We start from the raw sequence: 24,165 nt of genomic DNA on the forward strand, positions 1-24,165 counted from the left end.
GATCAGTTACAAATTGTAATATAAACTTTTCAGGATAAGATGAGAAATCAAATAGAAATTTTGTTAAAATTGTAAAAGTGTGAAACTTCACATAATTCATAGCACTTATCTATTAAAATATATTCTAAAAGATTTCTAGTATGGATAAAAACAATTCAAAAGAAAAAATATACATATCATATTGAACTGATAACTATTTAAAAACAAAAATAGAACTAATTAATTGAGGATGTAGGGAGGTATGTGAGTGGTCTGGGAACGAGGGTAGCTTGCGGAAGATAAAATTAAGTTTAAAATAATTTTCAAATTAAGTTAACGAAATTTATCCATCTTTGAACATTTTTAAAACATAAATAAGCCGGAAGCCTCTTAAAACTAAGCTTGATGTATCTAAAACTTGAATAATCGAGACAGGTGGTACTAATTCAAATCTTTATATTGAAACCCTCGTTAACCACTCAATTATCTTTATATTTGATTTAATCCAAACAAATAACCCCTTCGTCATCAGTTGAAATTTTACTTTTGGTGGCTGTGAGTGATGACTTTTTCTGGTAAGCAAATTTATTGAATGAGAGTTTAGCTTGTATTTTGCCATCGGTCGTAGAAGATAAAGTTGAAGTATTTTTCTTTTTGCTTAGTCCGATGGGTCTGCTTCGTTTGTTTGGTCCTGAAAAGTTAAATTTTGAAAGGTTTTATATTTTAAAACAAGTGTGGTAAATCAATGCCATAACAGTGCTCGATTTAAGAACCAGAGCCATGTATCAATATTTTAAAAGTTATCTTCCATTAAAAAAACTAAAAAGTACATGGTTTTCATATTTTACACATCTCTTCTGAACAGCCCACACCAAAGAATTGCAAAATATTCACAATTTTGACGTCACTCACTTGAAAAATAAAATATTAAATAACAAAGCTAAATCTTACCATTTAAAATGCTGCTTCTTGAGCCCTGGAGAAAAAAATGGAAAATTTAAAGATTGTATAGAATATTTAACCAAATTTTCACATAATTATGTATAATAATGGCCTTGGTAGGGTGGAAGAGAGCGTCACCCTTTCCCCGGGATTTTTTCCATTTACCCTTGATCCTTCTCCTATATGCTGAGCACCGTGCTGGGGTTGAAGCAGAAACTTTGCACTCTTTAGCTGAAAGCCTCGATGAGAAGTCTTTTTTTAGAGAGGAAAATTTTGACATCGTTTTATGTTTGCAATGAAAGAAAGAATAGCATGTGACTATACCTTCAATGAAGATGAACAGGAGGTCGATTTTTGTCCACACAGACCAACTGCTGGTGTTAATAAGCTTTCATTCTTTAGGGTTACAACTGGAGAATCTTCTTTGCAAGATGAAGTGATGTCTTTTGAAGATTCTTCTGATGGCTCTTTAGAAATATTTTTAAATTTACTTAACATGTTTGTAATCTTTTGTGATTTTTCGCTTTTATTGATAAAAGAGCTAGCTCCTTTCCCATTACAATTAGCTCTACTGAGACCAAGTTTAATCGTTTTTGGTTTGTTCCAATTTTCCTGTGAATTGTTAGACGATTGGCTGTTTTGTGATAAAATATTCTGCTTTTTATTCTCATCATTTTGAGAATTTAATTGACTTTCACTAGATTTTTCATTATAGTCAGGAGTTCTAATAAGTTTCTTTTCCTGGTAATGAGCAGACTTTTCATCACTCACGGATTTATCTTCATCTTCATTATCATCTTCATTTTCATCTTCGAGTATAGAATCTTCACATAAAACTTTTATTTCAGCTTTTTCAAGCATTTTGTCATTCTGATTGCTATCATCATCTGCAATATAAAACAGAGCAGGTTTCTCGTCTTTTTTTATCGGTTCTACCTCCTTAATAACAATATTGTCGTCTTGGTTTTGTTCATTGATCTCAAAATCAATGAAAGCTTCTGGCTTCCCTTCTCCTTCTCCTTCATCTATGGAAAGTTTTCGATCCAATTCGCCCTTTTTATCTATTTGGGAATCTATGATATCCTCTTCTTTTGAAGGTGAATTCATCTCATCCTTCTTTTTTAAAGGTTCTCGTGAAGTCGAATCATCCTTTTCTAAAAGTTTCTTTTTGATCGTACAATTCTCCTTAGCAGCAAAGTCGATTCTAGTTTGACTGGGAGCTTTTCTTGGACTCCTCCTCAAAGACAGTCTTTTCTTTTGGTTGGTTCTAATTGGATTAGAAATTTTACAATCTGTTTTATCAAGATAATCAAGGAAGCTTCCATTCATTTTTGAGCGACTTGGTGATTGCTGGATTATGGATGGAGAACCTTTTGGGCTGTCATGTTCCTTCTTACTGCTTGGAGGAGTGTTGGGTATATCTTCTTGTACATGATCATCAGCAACTTCTGCTGGCAATGCTGGTTCAGGCTCTGCAGCCTCGTCTGAAAAATACCTTTTTAAAGACGAAAATAATTTTATAATAGACGTTTATAAGAGTCTTAATATTGAAAAATAACCAGAAAGTTACTTAGACTGATAGATATACCCCTACTCTGTTATAATGGGGAAAGAAGAAACTAACTAAATGACAAATCTTACGGTTCCATGGCTTGTGGTATAAAATACTTTCTTATGGGAAAGGGGTATTTTTCATTGAAGCTGAACCTTACCTACTAACAACAACTGTATTTGCAGGCGTATCGTCATTAACTGTTTTGTTTCTGTTGAACGGATTTCTACGTCGACTTGAAGATTTGAATACACCCTGATAATTTAGGCGTTTGTTTGGTGGTTCAGATTGTTGATACAACTTTTTCCAATTGCTCACACTACTCGTGTTCTCTTCAGATACTGGAAGAGAAAACAACAAAACAAAAAATACAGAAATCAGCAAGGGGAATATGAAATCTCCATGGAGCTTACTTTTGTGATAATGTCCATCATGCAAAAGAAACGTCTTATTGAAAATTGGAATCACTCTCATAGGCAAACATGGATGACAAAAGCAAAAAATATTCACAAAAAAACATTAATCCCCACCAAGTAAAATTTAGTTCCCTAAAGGTATTTTATCATTAATCAAACCCACTTCATATCAAATTTTCACGTTAACAACCAAAGACTTTTTGGTTGCAACATTATACAAACATTTCTATTAAAAAAAATTGAAATTTTTAAAGCTTACATTCGCTGCTCAATCTTTTCAGGGATTTCGTAGCACAAGCTTGAGGGCTTGTTTCAAAAAGTTTCTTCTTAGTTGACAGATCATCTTGGGAGCCTACTGAATCAGTTGAAGGTGGCGTCAGATCAGGTGATGATGCTAATGATTCTTGTGATGAAAAGCCTTGTGATCTACTAGCAGAAGCATTGCTTCTGAATTTTGGTTCTCTCGCTTTGATGTTTGCTGTCGCCATCCAGCTTGTTGATTTCTGAAACATCTCAACTTTTCCACTCTAAAGAAAGGAGATAAGGAAGATTATAAAGAAATTTCGAGTAAGCCCTGTCCTTGAGGTAAATAATTGCACTGCTACACATAACAAGAACTGGTTTTGATTAACAATCCTTTTCGAGACAAACCATAAAGAAATCCAGAGTAAGGTCTTTCCTGACTACTGTTAATTTCATTTTATAAAGCTTCTTTTTTTTTTTAAAGGATCAAGTAAAAAAAATAATTCTTACAGCAAAGTCTTCCAAATTTCCAATATCTTTTCCACTGATTGGATCAATGTTACCTAGAGCAACTGCAAGAGCTTTGATCTGTGGAACTTTACTGTGAACCAATTCAATAGTTAAAGAATAACATATTTTTTGAAATAACGATTGACAAAGTTTATTGAAAAGTTTTAACACAAAAATGATTCTAAAACCCATGAATCAGGCCTTATGATTATTTCCTCCGAAGCTAAAAGGCATTATTTGACTAATTGGATACACGCTTCAATGCAATAGACTTGCAACTGAATACTACAGGTTCTTTCTAGAAAGTGCGAACATTTGAAAAGATACGGTCCAGCAAAATCTAAATCTTCTTCACTCAAATCAGGATCATTTTCTTCATGATCTCTTAAACGTACACATCTTCTTAATTGAATATCAAACACAAGTTGATATTTGAATACCATTTCAGATTTACGAAAGTTTTCTTCATAATCTGGGGGTACAAAATGGTTACGATCAAGCTTCAGTGCTTTTATAGCCTAGGAGAAAAAAAACACATTAAATTTGCATTTACTCAAAAAAAAGGTTTATATAATATAGTGAGTCAAAGTACTGAATTCATAGTTATCTTTCAGCTGAGATTCAAGAAGAAATATTCTAAACAACTTTAGGACAAAAAATTTGGCATAGCATAATACCTGTTTTGCAGCTTTGTGTCGTTGAAGTAGCTTATAGGCTTTGATTAGACCCATTCCTTTAATTGAGGGTAGATAATCACAGCCAGATAACATGCACATCCAACGGAATTGTTCCATAGTGAATTGAGATAGCTTGACTGAACGAACTTTAGGAAGGTTTACCAGATCAACTAGTGTCCCTTCTCCATCACTTCCCATCTTATACAAAACCTTCGGGGGTTTTAAAAAATTGATACAATTTGGTAATTTTGATACATGTAAAAGTATGACAACTGTTTATTTACATAGCCAATGTTTAAACATAAAACTAATGCATTTTAACGTGACAAATTCATATTCTACTATCTCAAAATTTTTGTCAAAGACTGTTGTTGGACAGACTAAGTTTATAAAAACGATTTGTTTGTAAAACAGTTAAGAAATTATTGATAGTGTTAACATACCTTAGAGCAGCCATAAAGCAATAAATCAGAATCTTCTGAGATAGTGAGCTGAGTGACACCTTGAATCATAAGATAAGCAAGCTGGGCATCTGCTTCATAAGGTGCAACAACACACCTGACATTCAGCTTAGCACATTCCTAAAGAGGATACCCAGAAAAAATATGAAAAATGATTTCATTAACAAAAACTAATCCTCAAAACTATAGCAGCTTCTATAAAAAAAAAACACAAAAAACACAAAAAAGGAAATACATACTGCAATGACATGAGAAGCCATTTCAGGAGTGACATCACAAGCTTTTTGAAAACAATCAAAAGCAACTGAAGACTTTTCCTCCCTTAATGCTGCCATCCCTTTCTCCTTGTATTCTTTGCGCCTTCTACAATAAAAGAAAGAAAATACATCGTCAAAACAAACTGAAATTTTAAATTTTCTAATTAAGTCACTACCTTAATAAATGAGTAATAAAAGAATTAGGTAAGAATAAAAGATCTTAAAATTTTTGGGAGAAGATAGTTCCATCAAAATATATTCTTACGCTCTTCTTTCAGCCTCTTTACCAGCCTTAGCAGGAAGATGTCCACCATCAAAAACCAACAATGGTGTAACTCCAGCATTAATTAACATTCTAACTCGCTTCATAACATATGAAACATAGGCACGAGTTGGTTTTTTCATAATAAGGTCCTGTGCACATCCATAGGTTCCTTTATGCAGCCAACAATATGCATCAATACCAGCAGTTTGACCTTTGAAGTTTGAGACATTAGTCTTGACTTGAATATCTTTCAATAATGGCAAGAGACCAGTTATACCCATTTTTTGTTAGCAAACTGTGTTATTTCTAAAATAAAAAGTTATTGAATTCTATTCCAAAACCTGTGGTTAAAAACATGTTGGGTTACCAAAAAAGTGTTTTGTTTTTGCAATTTTTAAAAGCACTAAAAGTACAGGCAAATATACAAATGGAATTGAACCTCCATCAAAATTCAACATATTAACAATCAATGAAGAAGTTACCTTATATTTTTGAAATTCAAAGTTGAAAAAAGATGTGGTATGAAGAGACCAACCTAGATCCATTGCCCAAGCAACTAGATATCCCATTTCCCAGAAATTTTCTAGGCCTCATAAAAAGGTTGTCCGCTACCATTTACACATATGAACATTTTTTCTTTTGAAGCTTAAATTGAATGTTTGTTACTTTTCGGATTTTGAGCCTTAAAATGTTCTTAAGAGCCAGTGTCTATAAAAATAAGTCAATATCAGGAAAGTGAATTTCTCACAGAATTGGCTGATCTTCATTATTTTGTTCCTACCTTATTTTGTACCTATGCAAAATGATCTATGAGAATTTCAGGCTCCAACCACATCATTCTTTGTTTTTTGTCAGTTGGAAGTTTATTAAAAAACAGCATGAAAATGTGCCTTGAGTGGGCTTTTTAATAAATTCTTGAGAGAATGTTTGCCACAATCAGTTTGGTACACAGTCGTATTTTTGTACCCATAAAATTCAGCACTTTTAAATAAAGCGCCAACATTTCTGCAACAAAGACTATGACAAATGAATTTTCACTTAAAAAAATAGTTTATTCCTTCAAAATGGACAACGCCAATAAAAGAATAAGAGCACCCATTTGCCAAACTGCCCACTGCCTCAATATAATTAACAAATTATGTACCAGCTTAGTATTCGAGGAGGGCAAGTTTGGGGAAACTTGAAAATGGTACCAAGATTTAGCTCATGAAAACTGCCATCACATATTTAAACTTTGAAAACCTGAGAACTTGCTACCATGAAGTTGGGTAACTTGCATCAGTGGAGGGGGACTTGCATAGCCATCGAATGCCTGACCAACCAAAGCAGCAAAATTCCAAAACAAATGAACTACCTAACTAATACTAACAAATAACTAACAAATGAGTTTTGGCAAATGAGCCCATTCCACTGAATTTATTTTGGTAATTTAATAAAATTTCTAAATTCAGCACAAATTTTCTTTTGGCAACCAACCCATTTTTGTTCAATGTTTCAGTACTCTACCATTTTAGATTCTCATATTTGCCGCGCGAGTTACTCACTGACAAAATCGCGGGCAATTAAAACAATGTGGTTGGATAAAAAATCATGCGAGATCATAAAATTTCAAGATGGCAGGAATTCAGACGTTTCTTGATGGCTGCTCCTGCTGGACGTGTAACCTCAAATTTAATAAGGGGCCACTCACTTCCCACGACTAACGTCAAATTGACACAAAGGGGCAGGGGTTAGAGTCTGTGACGCTAAGAAATTTCACCAGAAATATCTATTTTTGAGACGTTTATTCCATAACAAATGTTACTTTCCATATTTCTTTTCCTCCTTTTTTTTATACCTGTATTCGTTTGCTTTGCTATTTTACAGAACAATTTTAACAAAAACAAACAGCCAAATGTTTATGTCTTGTGCTTCTTTTGTTTAGACAGTCCGCATGGCACTTGAATTTTGCTGATGGTCGGTCTAATTGTTGTGAAATTTTGTTGATTATGATTACAGAGATAATTAATTCCGGCAACTTTCCTAAAAAAGTTTAGAAATCATCTCCTTTTTTTTAAATATAAACTTTATAAAATTAAAGCAAGCCGTAGCAAAATTAAAGATGACTGACAAAACAATGATGAAAGTGATGGTGTCAACATGTGAGCAGCGTGAGTGTGATTAAATTATTAATTACTTCTTCAAATTATGTACTTTTAAAATGCTTTAAAAATACATTCGGTTGTGATTAGGAGATGGTGAAAGTTTGATTGATAAACTTGGTTGAAGTATCATCAAAACAAACTTGGTGTCAAAGAGATTTAAACAGTAAGTGAAAATACAGCCCAGAAATCAACCGTCCCAAGATTTGACCAATCATCCCAAGAGCAGTTGACGGTAAGAGGTGAGGGGTTTTCAAATTAGCGTCAATTTGACGTTAGTCGTGGGAAGAATCGATACGACTAATCAAAGCAGCAAAATTTCAAAACAAATAAACTACAGCTCCGCTCGCAGCTTTACTCTACCATTTTTGTTTTGATTTAACTTTGTATTTTAAGGACTAGCCAGGTCATTCATTTGAGGGCTATGCATGTTAGCCTCCACTGATGCAAGTTACCCGACTTCACGGTACTATTTCTTTTGCAAATTTTACAAAGAATCTAGCTCAAAATCATACAATGTACCATGGTCTGACAATAAGTCAAACCCCTAGAGAAAAGGAATACGTATTATCTGATTAGTAGGTATTTAATTATGCAAATCTACCGTCAACTGCTCTAACTTGGGACGATTGGTCGAAACATGGGACTGGTTGATATCTGGCCTGCATTTTCACTTATTGTTAAATCTCTTTGACAACAAATTTGTTTAACTCCACCAAGTTTATCAATCATACTTCTTTGTTCCTCTTAGAGTGCACAAACACTCGCCGATTCGTGTGTTCCACTACAGATTTTTTTCATATTTTGATTTAAAAGCCTACCAAAGTTGTTCTAATATTGACATCCCTCGTCTAATTCTGACACCCTTCTTTAGAGAAAGGAATAATATGAAAGCTTGAATCACTGATTGAAAAAAGGATTATTCCTCCCTGACCACTGAGCAAAAAAAAAACAGTTTCAACCTTTCTATAAATTTCAGCTGATAAAAAGGGAATTAGAGGAGGGGTGTCAACATTAAACCAAGTTACGGTACTCATTTTGAAAGAAAAATTGTGTATTTTTTAATACCCCGTTCATTAACTCAAATCAAATGACTTTGATGAAATGGTGGCCGAATTGCCGTCCCATGCCATGTTTTGTCAGATAGTTAGAAGCATTTGACAGTATGACCTTTAAACAGAGGCTGTTTATTTTGGTTTCAAGAAAGGTAAACGTCTGGTCCATCTTGAGTTGAAGACGTTATATAGAGAAATATAGAGAGTAATACTTATAGAATGTCAAGTAGAAAAACCCCTCCCTGGTACCTTGAAGTGAATCAAACAGTCAAAATATATTAGATTTAACAGCTTCAAAAACCTGGGGTGAACATGCCTGGAATATGTGCAGGCCTGTTCAGGTCACGTTAAGTCCTGTTGCTTAAAGCAATTTATAGCCCTAGTGAGGGTTACAATTAGTTATCATTAAACTAAAAAACATTCTTACCAAAATTATCTCAAATATTGCAGAGCAAAATCAAAACATGCACGCGTTTACTGGAGGTTTGACCGAAATCGAAAGTATAAAATGGCGGGAAATATTTTCCCGCGCGCGCTGCTTTCAATGGCGTATTGGCGGCCGCCCACACTACACGTAGGGGTGGAACGGTGGAACCAGTGGAGGAACAACTTTCACTTTCAGAGACAGGTACTGGCAATCTCAAATGACTTTTTCGAGAACATGTGACCTTTTTCAGGAGCCATAGTCAGGCTATAACTCATCAAATAAAATCCAAATAAAAATGTCAGTGAATGAACTTCAGAAATGGTACTGATCAGACGCGGACCACCAGGATCTTTGTGAAGTGGTACAAACCTATATATGCACGATGTGAAGTTTCCAAACTGGGATCATCCTGATCAAGTTAGTTAGTCGTGTCACACACAAGATTATCTACCTATTGCAAGAAGTGGTACGCTAAAACGTGTAGGGATTATTCCCGGGCTATTCATGATACTGGAGAGTCTTCTGAAAACTTTTGAAATTTTCCATCCAAAACGTCACTTAAACAATAGAAAAAGTGACATATTGGGTGGAACAAAAACAGATATGTTGCATAATCTCGTGAAGTCATTTTTTTTTTTAATATTTCCCCGCTATAAGGGGAAATATTAGTTAAAAAGGCATTTCTCCGATCCTTGGCTACTTACGCCCTTTTTGCGCCCTTAAAGGGGCGGCAATCCGCCACCACATTTTCATTTGCCTTAGTTATTCAGACAAAATCGCACGGATTTACCTTGATGTTACGCGCATGTTTTTGAGTAATCAAGACACGAATAATTCAGATCAAAATACAAGATGGACGAAAATTCACTCTTGGCTTTTTAAAAGTTATAACTCTTTTCTGACGAACAAAAAACATACAATTTTCATCTAATTGGCGACCAATAATTACATATGAAATGTGAGGCTAACACTTCAACTGTAATCATCAGTAATTTCAAGAGTTTTTCATCATTGATTACAAAGATATCCATGGATTACCTCTTCCGAATACCAAACCAACCAACTTAAAGATTTCAGAGACATTTGCTTGACATGAAGAAAACGCTACACCCATAATAGTCCATGAGCTGAGAGCCAAATTTTGAGGTTTGGGGCTCAACGAGTGCACCGGACAAATTATATATGAAAAGTTTCCAAATTTTATGTAGAATAAGAATTTCGATGTTAGGCCGATGAAAGTCACATGTGAGTTTACCGTCGGCCGCCCGCATCTCTAAAAAGCACCCGCATGAAAATTTCATTATTTCGATAAACTGCTCAAAATTTTCATTATTTCTATATTTCTTTACAACTACAACCTCCATCGTCTCTACGCAGGATTCCCTCTACGCATGACCTTTTTCCCAGAGTAAACACGGGTAAACAAAGAAGATTTTTTACAGAAAATGTGACCGCCCTCAATCCTACAACTACAGCGGGCGTCACGCCCATCTATCTGCCTAACCGCCCTGGCGGCCATTTTAGTTTTTTGCCAAATCTAGCGCCACTGTAGCAATCGGATCTTTATTTTTCGTTCGCAAAACATGCGTAGGGTTGAAGCGAAGCAAAATTTTTTATTTTGAGAGAGAATGGTTAGCAGAAATGGTGGATAAGGTGCTGTTGGGAAAATAATGAATAATGAATAATGAAATCATGCCGCATCTATTTTCGGGTAAGTTGACGACGGTAAACTCACATGTAACTTACATCGGCCTTAGCAAGGTCAAATTTAATGGAATAAGGATTTAGTGACGTCACAATGACACCTGGTGAAAAAAAAAGGTGTGAAAATTAGTCAGACCAAGATTCTACTTTTTGGGAAATATCTCGGGAACTAAAATTGGTATTGCTACGAAATTTGGAGCATATGTTCATAATGAGGTGACAATTACATTCAAAGAAAAAAAACTGAAAAAAAATCATTTATGACGTCACCAAGGCGCGCCGAAATTGAAAAAATGAGAAAAAAAGAAAAATTTTGCCTAAATTTCGATCAAAAGTTTGTGTTAACTTGGCCTGTACCACTCAAAATACGAGAAAAACACAATTTACCACCTATAATCTCATATTACGAAGTAAATACCTCAAAATAAAGTATTTGTTGGGTTTTCATGGGGCGCCAAAGCATCAAAAATAATTTACGCTCATTTTGATCTGTAAATCAGCATTTCCCTAATTTTTGTAAATATTTGAAAAAGTAGTCAATTATTGTTTCAAAAATCAATTTGATAACTAAAGATTCCTAGATGGAAATGAAAAAAGAGTTTATAAAGATACCTTTGCCTATATGGACATGCCTATAATTGACTGTATGAACTTTTATTAAGGCGCTAAAATGACCATATAAATATATAAAAAGAAAAGAAATTTTAAGATTCTAGAGAATTCCAAAAAGTATTTTCACAACATAAATTTTGAATGAATGAGATGCAGCATTTTCTTCTAGTTTCTATTTTTCTTTCGTATTTGTTTAACGTAATCAAAAGCCCATCCAAATGGCCTCTATTTATGACTAATAGCTGTAACAAAATATATTTAATTAGCACTATGCAAATGGCGTTTTTTATTATTCTAAATATGCTTTCACTTTTAGTGTAAGACTCGACTTGTTTAGTGTGGTTGTGGCGATCTGTTATGTGGTTAGTTTATGTGTTTTTTTTGTATAGTTTGTTTTAAGTTTTGAAATTTTAATCATACAGATAAGATAAAAATGGGAAAATATAAAAATAAAAGAAGAAAGAGAAAGCAAGATGACGATCCAGATTTTGTCCTGCCCAAAAAAGCTGCAACAAACCCAACATCATCAAAACGCAAAGAAAATGACCAAAATTGTTCAAATGTGGTAAGTTTTATTTCTCTTTAGTCTCCCAATGCAACCTATTACAGTGCTTTGTACAGAGAACAACTTGTATCATTGATCTGTGGGGGGGAGGCTGATTATATTGCTTGAAACTTGCAAAATTCAGTAATGTAGTGTTTGGGCACCAAAATATATTTATCATAGTTTAGTTTTTTAGTTTGAGCGTATTCTAAACCTTTTTCAGTTGGGAAAAAAGAAGGTGGAATCTCTGCGTAATTTTTCACCAGGGACAATTTTTTAACTGTGATGTAGGGGTGTGAGAGATTTGAATGCGATACAATATCTACTACCTCCACGCAAAAGACTTATTTCGATTTTTCCTTTTTCTATACGTCAGAACACTTGTGTTATCCACTGTGCCGATACTCGTGATGAACTCATACCTTTGACGAGACTCGATACCTGGTTGAAACTGAAAGAAGTAGCTACTTTAAAACGGCATCCCCTGATGGATATTGAAGCAAACAGTCCCGAAAAAGTACCCGATAATCTTTCATATCACCGGAAATGTTACCAGCGTTTCACCCTAAAGAGAGACATCGACAAGCTGAAATCCCAGCATGAGAAGATCCAAGCACAGGTCGATCCGGAAGAAATTGTTGATGATGGCGAGGAACCACGAAGGAAATCAAACCGTGTATGTTCAGACTCTCCCATTGAAAAGAATATATGTCTATTCTGTAAAGTAAGGAGAGTTAAAGATAGTATATACAGAAGAAACTTTAGTGCAGTGCGTAGATGAACAAGCCAGAGATCGGATCATCGAGTGTGCTAAGAGAAAAGGCAGATTTGATATTTTCGGAATTTCAAACCTGATTTCAAACGAGGCCAAATATCACAAGAGCTGTTATCGAAATTTTACACACATACCAGATGATAAAGTAGAACCAACCGAATCAGAAACCGAAAAATCGCTCCGATCGTCTGCATTCAAAGAAGTTGTAAAATTCTGTTTGGATCTAGAGACTTTCCGATCAAATGAAATAATTCCACTCAAACATCTCGTATCAATTATGGAAGATAAACTGAAAGAAAGCGATCTGACAATGAATGCTTCCACTAGAAAAAATTTCAAAAGGGATCTACAAACACAAGCACCATCTCTTAAATTCCTAGATTCTGGGAATGAGATCTATGTTTACAGCAAATCTGCCTCAATCGAAGATATTATGCTTAAATATATCAAAGCTAAGGAGGAAAACGACCAATTGAAGAACGAACAGCAGAATGAGGAAGAGCAATTCATTAAATGCTTTGCAATATTACGAAAGGAAGTTAAATAGCTGAATGATACAATGCCTTGGCCACCGCAACCAGAAGACCTAACTCCGGATAAGGTTGTCATTCCACCAATGCTGAACATGGCCCTCTCAACACTTTTGAAAAGTAAAGATGGCACATTGACAGAAAAAGCCGAACGGTTGAAGATGTCTATCGCACAAGATATCATCTATGCAGTGACTCAAGGTATGAGAATTCCTGTTTTAATAGACATTTGAATCGCTTAGTAGGGTTTATGTATATTTCATCTTGGGGCCTGGGTGATCATACGATTGCTATTTGAAAAGCATTTTCCGTCTGAGATGAGAATTTTTATTTTAACCATGGAATTATTTTTTATCTTAGGGAGAGTCAAGACCCCGAAAAGCATCCTGCTCCCAAGTATTGTTAAAGCGTTAACGAACAACACTGAGATCATCACATCACTAAACAAACTAGGACATGGTATTGCTTACACGCAACTCATGGAAATTCAAACGGAAAACGCTTACATGATTGTTGATAAACAGAAAGAGAATGGCACTTTGCTTCTTAATGCGTTGAAGGAGATTTTTAGCTTATACGTCGCTGACAACATTGATAGAAATGAAGAAACTCTAACAGGTATAATTTCTGCCAAAATTTGCAATATTTCATTCTCCAAGTCCAAAAAGAAATCCCAATTTCATCCCCATTTAAATTATCTAAACGATAAAAATTGCTCATCTCTCTTTCTTAGGCACTGGAACTACACATAAAGTTAACAATCTACTAATCCAAATGAAAAAAAACCCGTCAAATGTGACGACACCACCTCTACCAGAACCGTCTCGTTATCGGAGGCAGAAACGAAGATCATTTGAAATTCAAGATGATGATAATCAGGCCGTTATCGTTTTCGGAGGAAAAAGGAAAGATCCAGAAAATCGAAAATTTCCTGAAAATCCATTCAAAGACTGGCTGTTTGCTGACAGAGAGAAATCTAACTTTATCTGGGCTCTCCTGCGTCGAGACTACTCTCCACGACAGATTATCCCAAGCTGGTCTGGCTTCAACATCTCCATCCAAGACGGGATTCCTGTAATGAAATCGTCTATCGAATATCTTAATTGTATAAACAAACCAGCAACCGAGAAATCAACTATACATCAGGTTAGACTTCCATCTATTATGTCGTTAATTCGCTTGGATTAGTTTAAATATCAATATATTTCATATTTAAAGAAATCAGGGTGATAAAACAGGTAACCGCTAATCTCGGGCTGGGCAGTGATTGCGTAGATCATTAGATTATTTATGTCTCAAATTAACTTTTCTTGTCTTATCAGGTTCTCTCACGAGCTTTGGAGATGATTGCATCTTTGAAGCTAAAATCAATTGTTTGCGTATTCGACCAAGCGATTTATTGCAAAGCATGCGAGATCAAATGGAGAGAGCCAGAGAAGTTTCGTAATTGTGTGCTGATGATGGGCATGTTTCATATGATCATGACGTACATGCATATCCTGTCCAAACGGTTTGCTGATGGTGGACTGAAAGACGCCCTTATCCAAAGTTCAGTCATTGCTGAAGGTTCTGTTGACTCAGCCTTGCGTGGTAAAAGCTACAACCGAGGTGTACGGATGTATAAGCTGTTTTATGAAGCCCTCCAGCGCCTTCTAATTGACCAATTGGTGGAAAGTGGAAAGTGTGGTCGAGTTGATGAGGCTTGCAATGAATTGGTCTTGGACAAGATCGACAAACAAATCTACGATACCATAGACGCAGATACATGTATCGAGGAGTATTTCAACAATTACATTGACCTTAAGGATCAGATTAAAGCCTCAGAATTCAGCTTGCCGAAATTTTGGATTAGCTACATTGAAATGGTGGAGCTACTTTTGAATGTAATTTACGCCTGCAGAGCTGGTTTGTGGGATCTTCTTCTTGAATGCATCCGCGAAATCATCCCATTTGCTTTCGCTTACGACAACATCAATTACGCAAGGTACCTTTCAGTGATGCTTGGCGATATGCTTGCTTTGGAAACCGAATTTCCTGAAATATACGAGCAGTTTCTTCTTGGCAATTTTACTGCACAGATTAGTGACGGTGTTTTCAACAGAGTGGAGACCGACAAGGTGATTGAGATGACCCTAAACAAAGACACCAAGACACCAGGTGGCACAACTGGCTTCTCGACAAACATAGGAGCAGTCCATAGATGGGAGCTTAACGCTACGTACAGAGCATCCCTTCGTGAAGTCTTTCACCAGCATCTTAACTTCGCGAGTCAGAAGCACAAACACAAGGATCTTTCACCAGCTCGAATTAGAAAAGATGAAAATGCTGTCCAGTCGATCCTCTCAATCCTACAGGAGACCTTCGTCCATCCGTTTGCTGGTATGCCATTGCTGTCAATCTCGAGGGGAATTGAATTGGAAGAGGTTGTTGCAGAGAAAATGCTTTCAGCCAAAGGAATCGGTAAGGAGCTTATGGTCACTTTTAACAAACAACGTCTGGAAGAGGGTCACACGCTATCAATTTTTGATCGCATGAAGAAGCAAAAACTTCCAACCTTCTCAAATATTCCCCTATCAAAAGCTGCCAAACACAAAGCAAGGTTGGTTGCAATTGAAAGCACCAAAGAGCTCTTTGCCAAAATCGCGATTATTGCCCAAACGAGAGTGGTTGATCTCAAACAGTTGCTCTCGTTCCCTCTCATTGAATTACCACTCTCGCTATCGGAGCCAGATGGTACCCTGAAGAAAACAGCAAAGTCAAAATTATTACACACTGTTGAAGGAGATACTGTCCCAGTTGAAATGCTACAAAAAGACCATGCTTTCATCGTTGATGGTATGGCTTATGTTCGACAACTCAAGTCCAGTGGGTTGACATTTGACCAATTTTCAACTAAGCTCCTGAAAGCAATCGTCAATGGCTCCCCGTCAGCATCTCGTCTTGATGTCGTATTTGACGTCTACTTCGACACCTCAATCAAAGACATCGAACGTCAAAGAAGATCTACTGGAGAAATGATTGTAAAGAAAATCATTTCTACAGCACCAATCAAACATTGGGGCCAGCTTCTTTCTTCTGGTGAATTCAAGAATAAGTTGGTTACATTTTTCTTGAATGATTGGAAAACAAAACGACATCTTTTGGATAACAAGACTATGTATGTCAACGATTCAACTGAGACGTGGAAATTCACCAAACACCAAATGGCAATCTGCAACCGTTTGCACTCAAATCAAGAAGAAGCCGACACACGAATGCTGTTGCACGCAAATGACGCAAGCTCAAAATATCAAAACATCATTATCTCTACCCCTGATACAGATGTATTCATTCTCGCTGCTTCAAATCTACATGCAATTGGTTGTAACATTTTCATCCTCACTGGATCTGGAGATCACAAAAGGCTTATCGATCTGAATCTGGTCTGCGAAACGTACTTCACGCGCATTGACGACTCTAAATTCAACAAAGAAATGTTATTGCAAGCCTTACCTGGTTTTCATTGTTTTACTGGCTGCGATTCGATTAGTGCATTTTCCGGACGTGGCAAGATCAAACCACTAAAAGTCATGATCCAGAAAAGTGAGTACGTCAAAGCCTTTGCAGAACTTGGCACAACTTGGGACATAAGTGAAGAGAATGTGTCGATCCTCGAAGCCTTTGTCTGCCATATGTATGGGAAGAAAGATTCTTTGGAATTGGGAATATCGATTGATGACCTGAGATACAACATTTATTGCAGAAAGAATGGTAAAGTATCATCAGAATCATTGCCACCCTGTCAAAACGTGTTACGCCAACATATCAAACGTGCAAACTATCAAGCAAGAATATGGAGAATGTGTCTTGATCCTTGGATTGACAGGTGTGATCCATCCGATCATGGTTGGGGAGTCGATGATGGTGGTCTGTTCGTTAATTGGATGACTTGCAATCCAGCATTGGCTGAGGTAATTTTTAGTATACTATTCTACCTCTAGTAAATTGTCATGAGATAACAAAGGATATAATTACGGGTAATTGATGCAATCTGTCATAAGTATAATTAATTTAATGTGAGCGTCTCTTTTTCAAGTTATGATATTTTTCTAACCCTATCTTGATGATTTGATTGGCTGTTTATGATGTAATGTTATTCATACTTGTCACAGCCATCTCATAGTTGCTGACAATTAAGTGTCAATTAAAACAGGAAAGAGTCACTTTTTATTATTTTATGCAGTTTTATGTTCTTATAAAATCCTTAAATTCAGTGTTAAGCAAAAGGAAAATTTTTATCTAGAAAGCCCTTATATCTGAAATCAAAATCATTTCATTTTACTAATTATTAATAATCGATTTATTTTTAGGTCCTGACGCTCGTAACCTGTGACTGTAAAGTGCAATGTGATGTAACTTGCCCATGCAAGGTCAACGAAATGGAATGTTGTGATGCGTGTGGTTGTGATGATTGTGGAAATCGGGATGATGAAGAGAACGATCAAGCGGACGAAGAGTTTGAAAGTGATGAAGAAAGTGATATCGAGGACAATTAATAAATCTGAAACCTCTGCTAATTTTCCATTTTTACTTTTACAAAATAGCTGTTGGTAACCCTTACCAAGTTTAACTAACCTTAATGAGTTTCAAAATTCCTAAATTTTACATTTTAATCTAGTATTTCATAAGATTTTACTTATAGCTTAAAAAATTCTGACATTACTAAATATTAACCAAAATTAGGGAGATTCTGATTTACGAGCGGATTAAGCGTGATGTTTTTGAAGGTTTGGCGCCTCATAACAACAGTAAATCAATCATTTTGGAGCAATTACTTCAAATTCTAACTAAGTAAGTGATAAATTCTTTAAGGTCAGATGAATTCAACCTTTTGATTAAGTTTAAGGCAAGATTTTGAATTTTTTCTGTTTTGGCGCCCCTTACTGACGTCATAGGGTCGTTTTTGAAAATGTAATTAAACTCTTTTTCATTTTCATCTAGGAATCTTTAGTTATCAATTTGATTTGTGTTTCAATAATTGACTAGTTTTTCAAATATTTACAAAAATTAGGGAAATGCTGATTTACAGATCAAAATGAGCGTAAATTATTTTTGATGCTTTGGCGCCCCATGAAAACCCAAAGAATACTTCATTTTGAAGTATTTACTTCGCAATATGAGATTATAGGTGGTAAATTGTGTTTTTCTCGTATTTTGAGTGGTACAGGCCAAGTTAACACTAACTTTTGATCGAAATTTAGGCAAAATCTTCAAAATCTTTTTTCTCTTTTTTTCAATTTCGGCGCGCCTTGGTGACGTCATAAATGATTTTTTTTCAGTTTTTTTTCTTTGAATGTAATTGTCACCTCATTATGAACATATGCTCCAAATTTCGTAGCAATACCAATTTTAGTTCCCGAGATATTTCCCAAAATGTAGAATCTTGGTCTGACAAATTTTCACACCTTTTTTTCTCACCAGGTGTCATTGTGACGTCACTAAATCCTTATTCCATTAAATTTGACCTTGCTAACATCGAAATTCTCGTTCTACATAAAATTTGGAAACTTTTCATATATAATTTGTCCGGTGCACTCGTTGAGCCCATTTTGACCTCCAGCTCATGGACTATAACTTTGGACATTAAATGATTGGTAAAATGGTATTAACATTCTATTGAGATGTGAAACTGGTTCAAGTTGAAGAATTGATGAGAAAAATGGGCAGTACGAGAAATATTTTTGCTTTGAAATACAAACTCTTATATGGACAATGACCAATGTCTCTGGAACAAGTTATATGAGATTTGTTTACCGAGTGACCTCAAAACAAAGTCTTTAATTCTTGGTTCTTACATTCATGAGGTCAGAGGTTTTGTGGATTTTCTAAACTTTTGAAACTTGTGTGATTGTTTTGGTACGTGTTTTGGTTGTTTTCCTGACTAAAGACACTTTTGAATGTGTGATTGTTTTCTCTGACTAGAGATACTGTGAGCGTGTATTTAATAAACATATTGCATCTTGGCTTTTAATGCAGGAATTGTCAGTCGAACCCACTGGGTGAACACATAATACATGTTTTTTTTTTTATAAGCATACAAAAATCCGAAAACAGGCTCAGAAATGCTTAGGTCGAAAGCTTAATAAGGCTGAAAAATGCTTGAGGAGATGCTTAAATCTAAAGCATAAATTTAGGGAAATACTGAAAATCGGTAAAATTCCAGCCAAAAAAAGCCAAAATCAGGAAAAAAACATATTTCGTAGGCTCAAGTAATGCTTACCATATGCTTAATTTTTCCCCATATCTGAGCCTAGATATGCTTATAAGTGCAATGCTTATAAAAAAAAAACATGTACGATCTGACGAAAATGCAATCTCAAAATCGTAAGGACCGCGTTCGTCTATAAGGACTGGGGATGACAACAAAGTTGCGTGATTGTGTTCATGAATAGGGCGCCGTATCAGTTTTTATCTTTCTGGCGCACAACAAGATTCTTGTTGTGAAATTTTCCGCGCCGCGGGAGGACTATTTTCCTCAGATGTATAATTTTCAAGTGCCTTCAGAGGTTTACCGTGCACGTAAGAAAATTATGAACAGCTGTTATCAGGTTACCTTCAGCTGAAACAAAATGATAGCTTTTTTCTGAGAAAGGAAGATAATTTTTTGTGCCTTCCACCACATAAATAAGTTTGTTTTGATTTTTTGTCCTGTCAAAAGTCACGTGATATTTTTATCTCGATCACTCCGCCTCAACTGGAAATTCCCCGGATAGAAAGTCGCGTATTATTGGTTTTTCCTAATTCAATCAATACTATTATATAATACTTGTTCCAATGTTCCAATACTACTATACTATACCATACTATTATGCTGTACTATCTATATGTAGTATGTGTACCATATGTATCGTCGTTCCATGTTCCAATGTTCCAATGTGTATATGCATACGTAGTGTATGTAGTAGGTGTACCATATGTGCCGTCGTTCCATGTTCCAATGTTCCAATGTGTATATGCATGCGTAGTGTATGTAGTATGTGTACCATATGTGCCGTCGTTCCATGTTCCAATGTTCCAATATATGCATGCGTAGTGTATGTAGTATGTGTACCATATGTGCCGTCGTTCCATGTTCCAATGTTCCAATATATGCATGCGTAGTGTATGTAGTATGTGTACCATATGTACCGTCGTTCCATGTTCCAATGTTCCGATGTATATGCATGTGTAGTGTATGTAGTATGTGTTCCATATGTGCCGTCGTTCCATGTTCCAATGTTCCAATGTGTATATGCATGCGTAGTGTATGTAGTATGTGTACCATATGTGCCGACGTTCCATGTTCCAATGTTCCAATATATGCATGCGTAGTGCATATGTAGTATGTGTACCATATGTGCCGTCGTTCCATGTTCCAATGTTCCAATATATGCATGCGTAGTGTATGTAGTATGTGTACCATATGTGCCGTCGTTCCATGTTCCAATGTTCCAATATATGCATGCGTAGTGTATATGTAGTATGTGTACCATATGTACCGTCGTTCCATGTTCCAATGTTCCGATGTATATGCATGTGTAGTGTATGTAGTATGTGTACCATATGTGCCGTCGTTCCATGTTCCAATGTTCCAATATATGCATGCGTAGTGTATGTAGTATGTGTACCATATGTGCCGTCGTTCCATGTTCCAATGTTCCAATATATGCATGCGTAGTGTATATGTAGTATGTGTACCATATGTACCGTCGTTCCATGTTCCAATGTTCCAATGTGTATATGCATGCGTAGTGTATATGTAGTATGTGTGCCATATGTACCGTCGTTCCATGTTCCGATGTTCCAATATATGCATGCGTAGTGTATATGTAGTATGTGTACCATATGTACCGTCGTTCCATGTTCCAATGTTCCGATGTATATGCATGCGTAGTGTATGTAGTATGTGTACCATATGTGCCGTCGTTCCATGTTCCAATGTTCCAATGTGAATATGCATACGTAGTGTATGTAGTATTAGTATGTAGTATGTAGTTTACTATTTACGAATTCCCCAGAAACCTCCAAGTGTAATTAGAATGAGTTTATTTCGAAAGAAATCTTTTATATGATCCCCAAATGTATAACAGAAATTACTAAACTTTTAATTATGGAAATATCACTTTAATTGAATCGAAATAATAAACAGTCTTTATGTTATGATTCTCTATCACTGACTCTTTTTACAAAGCATTGATGAATTTTTGTAAGTTGTGTTTTCAACGACGGGAATTAAAAATATCAGCTTTGAACCTCATCCAAGATCTTGGATGGTCGTCATGGTTACTTTTGTCTTCGTTGATTGCGCGCTGAATAGAATCTCGATTCGTCGGCACAGCGTCAATATATGATTTTGACCTGTGCTATTCACGGTAGCAGAAAACAGGAGAAACAGCGTTTTTAGACGTCAATCAGCTTATAACTTTGTTTGATATCTTTTGACTGAATGATTATTTTTGAGAAATTTTTTCACAGAGATGACGTGATCGATAATCGATAATCAAGGATTCACTTCAGTGAAAATGATAGTTCTAGCACTTTTCTACAAGATCTTCATTTTTTTCTTCTTCATTTTTATCTTCCTTTTTAGAATTTTTTTAAAGGTTTTTTTATTCCGAATTGTTCCACTCACCAATATCTTTTCAACAATACCAAATTTATACAGATTGAGTAATTCCTTCAAAAGTTATAGGTAAATGAAAAGAGAGTGCACACTTATCGTGAATAGACTTTAATCAAACTTCTGTCTCTAATGCTGCGAGTTCCTGAAAATGGGAACTTAACCGAATACATTTAAAAAGATCAAGTTGACTGCGGGAATTATATCATCAGTGTATAAGAAAAAATATAAAAGATATCGCTCTTTTTACGAGTTGAGGTCGATATAACGCCTATAATAAATACCCAACTACAACCAGGTCAGCGTGTTTCAAACACACTGTTGGCGACCGCTTCAAAAAAAGGAACTTTCTAGTATAGTATGTGTCACAGAAAAGTTTCTTCACTTTATGCACTTTTTCCAACCTCATGACAGTTTTGCTTTAGATATGATTGCAAAATCGAATCTCACGCCATCAAAATCAACCAACGTCAGCTGGAGAAACAATTTTTAGTCATTTCCGGTCTGCTGGCAAGGTGCTGAGCATTCATTACATTGAAGCGAAAAAAGTTGATCGACGCTAGCAAGGGCTGTAGATAGGCAACTATACTCTTTCTGCAGTAAAAAAAAATGAAGCAATAATTTGACTTTTTAAATTTCGTGCTGATCGATAGGATCCAATTAAGTAGAAGCCGAAGGCTAGAACCGTTTGGTAGGATTTGAAGCCAACAAATCTTGCAAATCGACCCGCCTGTTTTTTTCACAAATGCCAGATTTGAAAATAAATTTAATGCCAAAATTTTTAACAAGTATCATTCAAAAACAAAGAAATTTCTAGATTCAATCCGCCGTCGTCAAAAATGCAGCGCATTTTTCAAGACTTCACTTTTTCTTGCCTTAAGATAAGAAAAGATAGATAATAAAGATTCTGCTCTACTCTAACCCTCCTTAAACTCAATGATAGAATAAATCATTTTAATTGTTTTCGGAGCGCGTGATCAAAAGAAGCAGGCTATTTCACATCTCTCAAACCAGTGAAATTTCTTGTTGTCACGTGACTTCCTTGGTAGGAAATCCTACCAAAACTTGCTTCACTTTTTGGTAAAGGCCGCGGATCTAATAGATCATTTTGTACATACACATTGTCCTATAGTCTTTCTGTTCTCTTTGCTTGATGTAGTTTATCACTCATAGGTGCCAAATAAACGCCCCCCCCCCGCTTGTTAATTTTTCGATCTTTTCTAACCCCCCCCCTGTTTATTAGTTTTTGAAATATTTTCAACTGTCAAAGGGAAGGTCCCTTATTTTGCTCAAAACAGCCTGATTTTTGCCTATATCTACCCTGTTTCGGGGTTTTCAGAAGCATAGCTTCCAACCCTACTACCATAGGATCCACCCCCCCCACAGAGATTTTGGGGTACCTAAAAAAAAAGTGTTACAAAAAGCCAGGTACCTGGAAGTATTCTTAAATTTAGGGGGTACGCGTGCTCTCCTGCACTTGATGCTGAAAACTACAGGCCCATCTCTCTGCGCTCAAACATTGATAAAATCTTTCAAAAACTTATGCACAAACGTCTTATGACTTTTCTTGATCAATCAGGCTCTTTGTATCCACTCCAATTTGGTTTCCGCTCAAAACACTCTACAGAAACAGCACTTCAATATTGTGTTGATCAAATCTTAACTGCTCTGGATGAAGGTGAGTATGGCTGCTCTATTTTCATTGACTTACAAAAAGCTTTTGATACCGTTGACCATGAGATTTTAACTTCAAAACTAGAATTCTATGGGGTTCGTGGGACAGCTCTTGATTGGTTTCGCTCTTTTTTATCTGATTGATCACAATTTGTGTCTATTTCTAGCATTAGTTCTAAAACTAAGCCTATGCTTCACGGTGTTCCCCAAGTCTCTGTTCTTGAACCATTATCATTTCTTCTTTACGTTAACGACTTGCATATCGCTCTTCCTTTTTGCCTAGTTAATTTATTCGTTGATGACACAATGCTTTTTATCATAAACTAACTCTTGAAACTGTAACAATCACCTTTTTGTTGTTACTAAAGTATATTCCGTAAGTCTTATTTTCGAATGACTCCAAATAATGATTTAACACGATATATTTATGGGGTTCGCTATTAATTAATTTCCCTTAGATTCTTTTCTTCTTCCTTTAAATTCAAATTCGTTATTACAATATAGGATTATGCTTAGTGCGGGCTGATGGCCTTGCTATTTGTTTCTTAGGCTGATGGCCTATCTTCTTTCGCTTTATTTCTTCTCTATTTGCTTGCTTCCCCCGACTGACTTCCTTGATTTCGACTCCTGTATTTATACTGTTTTTGAGGTGGTGGAGCGCCACTCCTTCTTCTTGTTTTTCCCATGATTTCTTTCGTTTGATGAAGAACGTTGCTCCGACGTTGCCTTCTCTCCAGTACGTATTTTTTTAAGAATTTCGTGT

At 35.8% G+C, this 24,165-nt stretch overlaps 3 protein-coding genes across 3 annotated transcripts in view; 1 reads left to right on the forward strand and 2 right to left on the reverse strand.

Annotated features, from left to right (window-relative positions):
• Positions 1–24,165, reverse strand: part of LOC136814452 (uncharacterized) — a 792,139-nt gene that overhangs the window by 619,507 nt on the left and 148,467 nt on the right. The window lies entirely within an intron of this gene.
• LOC136814421 (uncharacterized) lies at positions 87–5,608 on the reverse strand. Its single transcript, XM_067070965.1, has 11 exons — positions 5,303–5,608; positions 5,020–5,143; positions 4,763–4,900; positions 4,320–4,529; positions 3,970–4,160; positions 3,643–3,733; positions 3,149–3,416; positions 2,634–2,814; positions 1,246–2,416; positions 931–955; positions 87–670 (listed from the first exon to the last, which is right to left on the reverse strand). The coding sequence occupies exons 1-11, from the start codon at positions 5,581–5,583 to the stop codon at positions 480–482; spliced, it is 2,871 nt and encodes a 956-aa protein (XP_066927066.1). The 5' UTR covers positions 5,584–5,608; the 3' UTR covers positions 87–479.
• Positions 11,605–17,860, forward strand: LOC136814422 (uncharacterized). The gene is made up of 6 exons (XM_067070968.1): positions 11,605–11,806; positions 12,162–13,291; positions 13,451–13,708; positions 13,824–14,236; positions 14,413–17,040; positions 17,440–17,860. The coding sequence occupies exons 2-6, from the start codon at positions 13,120–13,122 to the stop codon at positions 17,623–17,625; spliced, it is 3,657 nt and encodes a 1,218-aa protein (XP_066927069.1). The 5' UTR covers positions 11,605–11,806; positions 12,162–13,119; the 3' UTR covers positions 17,626–17,860.

This window comes from Clytia hemisphaerica, unplaced genomic scaffold (assembly GCF_902728285.1).
Source record: "Clytia hemisphaerica strain Z4C2 unplaced genomic scaffold, Clytia hemisphaerica genome assembly, whole genome shotgun sequence".
Taxonomy (NCBI): domain Eukaryota; kingdom Metazoa; phylum Cnidaria; class Hydrozoa; order Leptothecata; family Clytiidae; genus Clytia; species Clytia hemisphaerica.